Source organism: Lethenteron reissneri, chromosome 8 (assembly GCF_015708825.2).
Source record: "Lethenteron reissneri isolate LAM-NWPU_2019-01 chromosome 8, ASM1570882v1, whole genome shotgun sequence".
In the NCBI taxonomy this organism is placed as follows: domain Eukaryota; kingdom Metazoa; phylum Chordata; class Hyperoartia; order Petromyzontiformes; family Petromyzontidae; genus Lethenteron; species Lethenteron reissneri.
The window spans coordinates 6,750,413-6,760,473 of NC_083786.1; the positions used below are offsets into that span (position 1 = coordinate 6,750,413).

A 10,061-nucleotide genomic window follows, 5' to 3' on the forward strand; every position below is an offset into this window, starting at 1 on the left:
TATTTCAGTACGAAAGAGAGAAAACAAAAACATTTGTTCTTGAACGGAATCGTGACCGCACATCGTGAAGATCGAATCCAGTGGGTGCGAATCTTCGGGGCATTGGCGGCCCCTGGTGGCCCATTTCGTGCGGCCCTCGACAAGACTCGAAACACCCCCCAGTCATTGTAGCCGTCAACCCGTACGGTAACACTGAGACCTCCTTTACCAGTGGCAAAATATAGTAATAGGTTTTTACCCTTTCAACTGGTACAAAACTGACACCTTTATACAAGGGATCATGTTTGCAATAACCACAACACAAGCAGTCAAAATGCAAACAAAAATAAACTCTAATGATTGAGGACAGTGCATATCATTATCAGAGTTGTTTCTTTTTGTTGGCGTTTTGACTGCTTGTGTTGTGGTTATTGCAAACATGATCCCTTGTATAAAGGTGTCAGTTTTGTACCAGTTGAAAGGGTAAAAACCTATTACGATTCAACCTATACGGTTTACTCCGTATTCTTGTACAGGGAAATTGAGTTTTCAGATCCGTATGGCGTACATTCCGTTTTAATACGGGCAACAAAAAATGTGTTTCTTGTGATGGGACTGGAGGATGAACGTTGAGAATTAGAAGGGCACGGGGTGACCAAAAACGTCCTGAATTGGTGTGTAATAAGGTAGGCACTGGTAAGATGTTGACAGGTCTGCATCATCATCGTACTGTCAAACCTCAATGGTTTCAAATGTGACGAACCTTACTGACATCGATATCTTATCGGCGAAAGTGCCCCTCCCTCCCCTCTGTAAATGAGCGAAGGACACTAGGCTGAGCCAATTGAGTTACGCAGAAAAGGCAACTGCACAGATTCTGGGATATGAAGCGGGGGGGGGTGAGGCGGGATGGTGCTGGAAACCCACGATCATTACTTGCACCGGCTTTGTGTAATGAATAATCACACGTAAAGCCAGTGTGTGCGTGAATATTCACTCGCTTGATGAACACACCACTCGCAATGACAAATACTGTAACTGACACACACAGGACAGGGTTGATGGTAGCCGGTGGGGTTTATTGAGGAACAGGATTTATGTTGGGCTGGGCGAGGGCGTAAGGGCGGCGCGTCTTGGTCCGTCTTGTCCTCATGGTGGACGAGACCTCCTCCGACACTCAGATCTTGTCCAGTTGCTGGAGAACGAACGGCGCTGCGGAACAGAAGGCGCAACGCGCGCGGTGTCCGCTCTACGTGTGCGATGGGGCTGGTGGTCGATGCGTGGACAGGCGAGTATTTGCACACACGAGTTTGCACGTATTTCATATTGCAGATGACGACACGTGGAGCCGAGGAATTCACACTCTGGCCTCATAACCCCCCACCCACCCCAGTGGATTGACAATGACGATGATGTTCATGACAACGACCTTCCCCGCACCTCCAATTCGCACGGTTGGGCTACGTACGGTGAGAAAGAAGCTCAACGTGCAGAGTTAACCATGTTGATGTCCTGATGCTGACCTCGAAGATGTTATCGATGACGCAGATTACGTTTTTTGATGACGATTATAATATTGGTGATGAAATGACGTCGTTGATATCGGCGCTGACGTGATGTTGATAGTACGGTTAACTGAAAATGCGAACCGTGAGAGAATGCGACATGGGGATGAGGAAGTTGACACAAACGGTGGCCTGTGAACGGCTGATGATGTTAATGACGACGATGCGGATGCTGTGGGTGAGCAGTCCCCCCCCCTCCCTCACCTGCTCGCAGCACGGCCACGTAAATGAGGAAATTGCGCGCGGTGCTCCACACGTCGGCACGCATCTGCCTCTTGATCTCCTCGGGGTCCGGCTTCGGACCGAGCCCCTCCAGGCGGAACATCGCAATTCGGGTGGTGGGGTACCGAGGTTCACGGTCAAAGGGTCAATAGGTCAAGAGGTCGTCACCCACGTGTCCCTCGCCGGAGCCGCGCGCCGGCTGTAACGTCGTCACGTGCAGCGCGCGCAGGAAGTGAGGGCCACGTGACCTGGAAGTGACGTAACGAGCGGCCCGGCGGCCCCGGACCGCGCATTAGAAGTCACGTGTGACGGCGTGCGGGGAAACGTGAATGCGACTCGTGGTGGAGCACGTGGCGACGGTGGGCCACGTGCTCACGTTTATCCGTCGCTGTGTTGTTGTTGGTCGCTGCTGTTCAGAATCCATGGCTGTCAAACCCCTTGTCAGTGCCCGACCTTATTACAGACCAATTCAGACCCTTATTGGTCACCACGTGCCCCTTATACATCTCAACGTTCATCCTACAAAGTCGCATCACAAGGGAAGAAACACAAGTAGACAATCTTCTTGGTTCTTTCGGTAAAGTCACGTAGAAGGGAAGTAATAAAATAACAAAACATAAAACAATTCTCACGACGTTTCAGCCACAACGCAAGCAGCCGTCCTCAGGTGCTTGCGTCGTGGCCGAAACGTCGTGAGAATTGTTTTATTATGTTTTATTATTTTATTACTTCCCTTCTACGTGACTTTACTGAAAGAGCCAACAAGTAGACAAATTAAAAATGTTGCCTGTACTGTATTGAGGCGCTGTTCTACCACTAGGAGGCGCTGTTTCATTGCATTTTACCTTTAAAAGCTCATTTAGAAGCAAATACAATTTCAAATGCTTTACCAACATTCAAACGACAACCCGTGGTTAAGAAAAATCACCATGGAACTACTCAAACACAGAACGCTCCACGAGAACAGGACATTGGTAATTTTCTGCTATTAGGCGGCACCCTTTTATTGAACGTTCACATTAAAACCACTTTTTCTACACCTACAAACTCTTTTCGGGTAAAACAAAAATCAAGTTTTAAGTTTCTTTTGTTTAACCGGGTGAGAACTCGTGCGACCAGGATAAGAGTCGATTATGGATAGAAGTCTGGCCGTCAAAAGCCCCACGTGAAACAGATCTGTGGGAGTACCAAATTAAGAATCGCCCTGCTATCGACACTTGCATGGAACGACCAGGGGACGCTTCAGCTGACGCGCTGCGAACTGCCACCCTCTCACCGGGCCTCCTCCGTGGCACACCACTGAGCTCCAGCCGGGTCCAGAAGCCCGTACACATACACGCTAGACGCACAACTACATACACGCACCGCGCATTGTAACCGGCACACCACAACCGACACCAATCCCCTGGCTCCCTGTTGTGACGAGCATTCTGCCACCAAATATCGACAAGACACATGTGCACACTACTGCAAGGGAGTTAACACATTTTATTTCCAACGAAAACCACATACTCATCAACCAAAACCTCTACAAAGTTCCTCGCCACTCACTAAAAAGGTGCATTGAAAAATTACAATACTCCGATTGATGCTCCTGCTGTTGTGGAGTGACTCATGCAGCCAGCTATGGCTGCAGGGTTTTGGTAGTACATGTTGTTTATGCCGTTTATTGTGAAAATTCCGTCACAGTTCCTGATTGATTTTTCATTGCTTTCATGGCTTTATTTTGGTGATTTCGAAAAGTGTATGTTTGGTTTAACCATGTTTGTTTGTTGTAGTACAGAGTTAGACTGATGGCCTTAATCTAAGCTGTCTTGTGGTTGTTGTTGTTTGACTTGCATCCCACTGAGATTTTTGCACACAGCGTTGGTGTACGGTGTTTTTTCTGCAATATTTTTGCTGTCTTTTCTTGAATTTTCTGTTTGCACTTAGTCACATAGTCACTTTAAGATGTTTTTTGTTCATGTTTTTGTTTTTTGTTTGTTGCGGTTGCACCCGATTCAAGAGCTGAATGGCTCACAGGGCTATACCTAATGAACTTGAACTAAAGACCCGATCCCCCTTCTGGGATCACGCTGCTGCCACCATCCTAAAATCTCACCCAGATCTGGAAGTACTGCTGGCGAATCAACGCAGACGTCCAGAATGAACGCCTCATCCGAGGCCCAAACATCGCAACCTCCTGGCTTTGATATTCTTAGAACACATTGGTGTGACCGTCAACCGCATCAGAACATCTACAGGCCGATGCACACATCTCCTTTACGAATGGAAAATTAAAGACAAGCAACATCAATCTTAATTTTAGAACTTTCGTGACTGCAGGAATTATTTGGTTCTTTCGGTTAAGTCACATCTAAAGATAAAATAATAAGTTATATTAAATAATAGCATACGACGTTTCGATTGCAACACAAGCAATCATCATCAGGTATAATGAAATAGCGACATAAAATCTAACCAGAAAACTATAGACAGACATATTAGCAGACAGATGATATGCAAATGTTTTCTCTAACCCCCTCCCTCTCTCTGCCTCCTCCCCCCTCTGTCTATTTAAGGCCACCCCACAGAGATGATCACCCCTCTCTGTTACCTGTGTTGCTCCCTCTATGTATCTTGGTGATATCTGTCTGCTAATATGTCTGTCTATAGTTTTCTGGTTAGATTTTATGTCGCTATTTCATTATACCTGATGATGATTGCTTGTGTTGCAATCGAAACGTCGTATGCTATTATTTAATTTAATTTATTATTTTATCTTTAGACGTGACTTAACCGAAAGAACCAAATGACAAGCAACATCATCACTTGGTGGGGGCAGCAGGCCCCTCTCCCCCACCTTTTACCTCCCCAGATAAATGTGAAACCCGGTTATGCGACCCGGCGCAGCGTGCTGTATCGTGGGCTCGTGTTTTGTTACAATAAAAGCAGCAGCAGCAGCAACACACAATCAACAGTAATGCGATCGTGCCCATGCAACCCAAACTATGAACCGAAGAGTAAAACCACTGGAGCCTGCGGCACCACCTTCGACGGAGGAACAGCAAAATGACACGAACTCTCTGCTGAAGCCCTCTCGTGGCTGGCGGACATCGACAGAATAGGAGTCTCATTTGCAAGCGCCCCTGCCTCAGTGCTTCACAGTGATGCTGCACAAAGCTGACTCGGCGCTCTTCCCTCCTAACTCACCTCGTGAATGTGGATTGTTTATAAATCTCGGTTTTTTAACCATCAGACGAGGTGTGTGTGGGGATAATCTGAGCAAAGTAAGAATTTGTTGAGTTGTTTTAATCGTCGAAAAACACAGTCCATTTATATATTTCGAGTCTGGTTTATTTTTTGTTTAACAGTTTTTTTTTTTCAAAATAGTTCAAACTCCCCTCGGCGATCGCGAATGCCCATTATCTAGCACTTTGGAGACAAGGGTGTTCGGATCAAACGTAAATGACTCGCGCGTGTACGCGTGATGACAACAAGACCACAAAACGGCAAGCGGGTTCACAAACCCATCTGTGCAGATCGATTTCCCTCGTGTGCATGGTGGGTTATCTCCACGTACTCTGGCTGTTCTGCTCACATGAAGCGTCGATTATTTAAATACACCGAGTGCCTAAAAAGGTTCAATATATTTGGAGATAACGCTGCCTTAAAATAAAAACCAATGTTTTATTACATTGCTATGGAAAGTGTTGAGTTTTTTTGTGGTTAAATGTGCTTATGCACCATTGCCAACACAGAAGCAGCAGCATCACCAGATGATTTGGTTATTTTAAAAGGAATCGGCCAAATTTCCCGAAAGGGCAGAACCCTTCGGGGAAAAGGGAATCTTGAGACTTGTCGAGGCCTTCCTAAATAAATCATAATTTAAGTGTTGCAGAGCGACAATAAAAATACTTCGGGACCTCACACCGAAACCCACATGAATGAGGAAATTAAGTCAACAAACAATATAATTCACAAGCACCTTTGTCAAGCCACTGCTGGATGAAGACCTCCCCATGCCGTGTCACAAGAGGATGTGTGACGAAACATAACCGGTGTGGCTTAGGTAAAGGTGGTGGATGATCCAGGACTGGTTTATCCACCATGCCCACGATTTAAACTCAAAGTTGCCGGGGCCTATGATACAACACATCGTGTACTATTTACCAGGACAACGGAGCGATTTGATCGCTTGCCACAACGCGATTCAAGAATTTTCGATTTAAAGCTTTCGTGACTGCAGGGATTCATCTTCTTGGTTATTTCGGTAAAGTTACGTGACTTTACCAAAATAACCGAGGTCGCTTCAAGAAGCTTTGCTGAGCGTTGTAGCAGCCACCACCACCGTGTGCTGCAGTCACGTGAAGCCCAGAGCGTCAGTCTGCCCAGGGGTGGTGATGGCGAGCGTCTAGTTGTGCCCAGGTGTGGTGGTGGTGGTGGTGCTGGCCAGTGTCTCATTCTGCCCAGGTGTCCCATCGCTCTTCTCCGTGTCTGGGCGAGGGGGCTCCTGCCAGTCGGCGCTCGCCCACTCTGGCGCCGGCGCCGTGTACTCCCAGCCGGGGCCGCGGTAGCGCAGCGCGTGCAGGAACATGATCAGCTGATCGGGCCTGGGGTCCGGCCGAGTCTGGCGACACTCGCTGCAGAGAGGGTCCTGCCCGCCAGCCCATGGGTCCTCGGCTTCCGACGACCTCATAACCGGCTCGTTTGTGCCGCCACCATCACCACCACCGCCACTGCTCTTCTCTGCAGTATCGTCATTTCCGCTGCACGTGATGCCCCCGCCGACGATACTCCCCTCCCCATTGCCGATGCCGCCGCAACCACCGTCACCGTATTCCGTCACCTCCTCGCCAAGCCGGCGGCGGTCGGCGAGGAGGTCCTGCAGCAGCTGCTCGTCGCTCTTGCCGATGGTGCCGCCGCGGGCACGCGCCGGCCCCCACGCGGCCGCGTTGTACACGGGATCGTTGAGGATGGGGTGGCCCAGGAACTGCAGGTGCACGCGGATCTGGTGCATGCGCCCGGTCTCGGGCCGGCACAGCAGCACGCTGGAGCGGCCGTTGTAACTGAGACGCGTGAAGGTGGTCCGGCAGGGCTTGCCGCGCGGGTCCACGCGGCACACGCCCACGCTGTACGACACCACGAGCACCGGCTCGGCGCACACCACTTCCTCCGCCTCCTCCCCTTTGCCACCCGGGAAGCAGCCCTCCACGCGGCACAGGTATTCCTTCTGCACCTGGTGGGGTCAGCGAGGCGGGGGCGGAAACAGGCATCAGGGGTCAGGAGTCAGGGGTCAAAGGCAAGGATGAGGGTCTCCTGTCACTGCAACGCTCTCCCACGTGTTCATGTCATTCGGCTTGGTGTCCAATGTAATTTGGTTCCTGAAGAAGCTCCCAGCACGTGGAACGAAACGTCAGACATCACGCAGAACAACTCAAAGACACATCGGAGAGTCACGCAGCGCAACCGCGAAAACCTACACAGTCGTATCCTGTGACTGTTAATGTTTTAACGTGTTGCAACTCAGGTTGAAAGTGTTCATGCTTTGGCTCAGTCTCTCTCTCTGAAACGAGGGGCTTCACAGTCACTCTCGTGGAGATGATCCAATATAAATACATGTTTTGCGTAAATTTGCTTTTCTATTGGGGAGTTATCTGTTAGAAAAACCGGCGAGATTGCTAAAAAAACATTCTGGAAACTTGGCGAAAAAAAACCAGCGCTAAAAGTATCGTCTTTGCAGGTGAAGGTCATTACGTTGTGGTTGTTGTGGCTCTGAAGGCAATACTACGATAGCTCATCAAACACGAGCACAAACGCGCGTGTTGGAAAGTGCGGCAACGCTGCCGTGTGCGAGAGCGGTCACCGCCCAACGCGAACCCATCTAGGGGTCACGACCCCCGTTCCCCTCTGGCCCCGGGGCTGACCTCTCGCTCGCGGATCTGCCGGTCGAGTCGCTGCACGGCCTCGAGCGTGTGCGCAAACAGCAGCACGCCGGAGGTGAGGCGGTCGAGCCGGTGCACGGTGTGCAGCGGCGCCAGGCCATGCTCCTTGCCCAGCACGAAGATGACCGTGTTGTGGCGGTAGCGTCCGCACGGATGCACCGGCATGGACGAGGGCTTGTCTACCACGACCAGCTCGTCCGTCTGGGCGAGTAGCGTGACGGAGCCCGCGGCCACGGGTGGCTCGTGCCTTGCGGGGGAGGGGGTGGGGGAGAGTCGGGGGTCACGGAATGAAGGTCACGTGGCGTAGGAGGTCGGACGAGGTCACGTGATGGTGAAGATGTCAGACAACGTGCGATAGGTGTAGGGAAAGTTGCCACGGCAGAGGGCCGAAGAGAACTATACACAGAACCTTTACAGGAACCTCCCAATGCAGGAAGCTCCTCTTCCGCTGGATAAACATAGTTAATCATTATAATAATTATGCTGGCAAAGGAAAGAAGCAGAGGTGTAGGGAAGAATGGTGCCACCCCATAACTCCCATCACTGCCACTCCGCTGCCAAAGTCACACGTCTCAGCAATGCCTTCTTTATTCAGTGAACGGCATTATTATAATTGTAATGATGACAATGCTGGCGATGGCTGTCAAGATAACACACACACACCGCGGTATTACACCAGGGCGGCCGGTGGAATTCAAACTGTGAATCTCTGCAACGAGCGGCAAATGCGCTACGTACTAAAAAAATGACAACTTGTGACGCATCGCACAGTGTTGGCTCACTCTCGCAGAGAAGGAGAACGAATCAGAGGCACGAGGAACCACAGACATGCACGCGATGATCCGGCGCCAACAATTACTCAAGCTCTGCGGTTCCAAACATATTAAGGTGTTCTCAGAAAATTAGCGATCACATGTCGGAGGAAACCGGAGCACCTAGAGAAACCCACGCGTGCGAGGTGGCCAACAAGCCATTACCGCGGTTGGTTACGTACGGTGCGAAAGAAGTTCAACATCCACACAGGCGGAGTCCACATTTTTGCCGTGACCACCGCCGTATCCTGGCGTGCCGGGAGACGGCCCTTCCTCGACGGCCCAAGGGGTACGAGAGTTTCGCAATATTTACATAAGTGACCCACCAACCCTCGCTGCCTCCACAGTTCATGGATTTACAAGCGCGCGTCGCCACCACGGCCCCATCGCGGGACGACTCTGCCCCGGGGCGATTGGACCGAGGGGGGCGATTGGACCGAGGGGGACGACTCTGCCCCGGGGCGAGACGTCTCCGCCGCTACCTCAGAATCGTTATTGATCCTGGAGAAATCCGATGAGCTATGGAAGCTCCATTCCCCCCGCCCTCCCCCCCACACACAGGTGTCCATCCTCACCTGTGCACGGTGTGCCGGACGAGGTCGTTGTCGCGCAGCACCACGGCGAGCGAGGTGCGCTCCCCGTTCAGGGTGATCCTGCCCGCCGCGCACGCCGCCTCGTAGTAGCGGGGACCCTGCGCACGGAACTCGGACGCGAGCACCTCCCCGAGGGTGCGGCCCAGCCAGCGGCCCTTGCAGTACGACTTGAAGTCGAAGCGGTAGGGCCGCACCCGGCGCAGCCCGGCCTCGACGTAGCACTCCGGCCTCGGCGAAGTGCTCCGCGCCGAAGCTCACGCCGGCGTTGCGCTTCGTGGGGGGCGGCACGTGGCGCTCGCCGGAGACGCGCTGATGTCGGCTGCGCTTGTGGCGACGCGGTGGCCGCTTGCCCTCTCCTCCTACTCCTCCTCCATCATCATCACCGCCATCATCATTATCGCCACACTGCCGCTGCCCGGTCGCCGCACAGGCGCTTTGGCCGTGCTTGCGCTTCGTGGCGACACTCGGCGGCCCTGCGGAGCCCGTGGCGTGCGGAGGCGAGGGTGCTGCCGCGGCAGGGTCCGCGTCTCCGGCCTCGGCGCTCCCTTCCGCGAGTCTCGTCGCGTCGGCGGCGGCGTCGGCGGAGTCGTCCATCGTCTCGGACTCGGGCTGTCTGGCGCGCCGAGCTGAACGAGGCACACGTCTGAAGCTCAACGAGCCGAGCTGGTGAGGCCCTCTAAGACAAGTCCACGACGGCAAACAAACATTCGAGTGCTGTAATAAATACACTCGACCGCTGCAAGCGGGACACCGAGACCCGATTGCTTTGACAGTTCCGTCGCCCGCTATCATTCGGTTTGTAAATGACACGTTGCATATCGTGATCTATAAAACGTAAACTTGTTAAGTATATTCGTGTGGTTTAAAAGTTGTCATGTTTTCTCAGCTCCGTTCGACATACAACAGCAGCAGCAGCAACAGAACTCACGTAGCGCACGTGGGCTCCGGCGACCTTTGACCCCAGAA

General features: G+C 51.9%; 2 protein-coding genes across 2 annotated transcripts; both read right to left on the reverse strand.

The window, feature by feature from the left end:
* Window positions 1–1,037: 1,037 nt before the first annotated feature.
* Window positions 1,038–2,013, reverse strand: TOMM5 (translocase of outer mitochondrial membrane 5). Its single transcript, XM_061547136.1, has 2 exons — window positions 1,749–2,013; window positions 1,038–1,191 (listed from the first exon to the last, which is right to left on the reverse strand). Exons 1-2 carry the CDS (start codon window positions 1,867–1,869, stop codon window positions 1,157–1,159), a joined length of 156 nt encoding a protein of 51 aa, XP_061403120.1. The 5' UTR covers window positions 1,870–2,013; the 3' UTR covers window positions 1,038–1,156.
* Window positions 2,014–4,354: 2,341 nt separating this feature from the next.
* On the reverse strand, window positions 4,355–10,046 carry LOC133362447 (pseudouridylate synthase RPUSD2-like). The gene is given in 5 exon segments (XM_061581398.1): window positions 4,355–6,984; window positions 7,673–7,937; window positions 9,078–9,319; window positions 9,321–9,771; window positions 10,024–10,046. Coding segments are annotated over 4 exon segments (1,701 nt in total). The 5' UTR covers window positions 9,690–9,771; window positions 10,024–10,046; the 3' UTR covers window positions 4,355–6,159.
* Window positions 10,047–10,061: the final 15 nt, after the last annotated feature.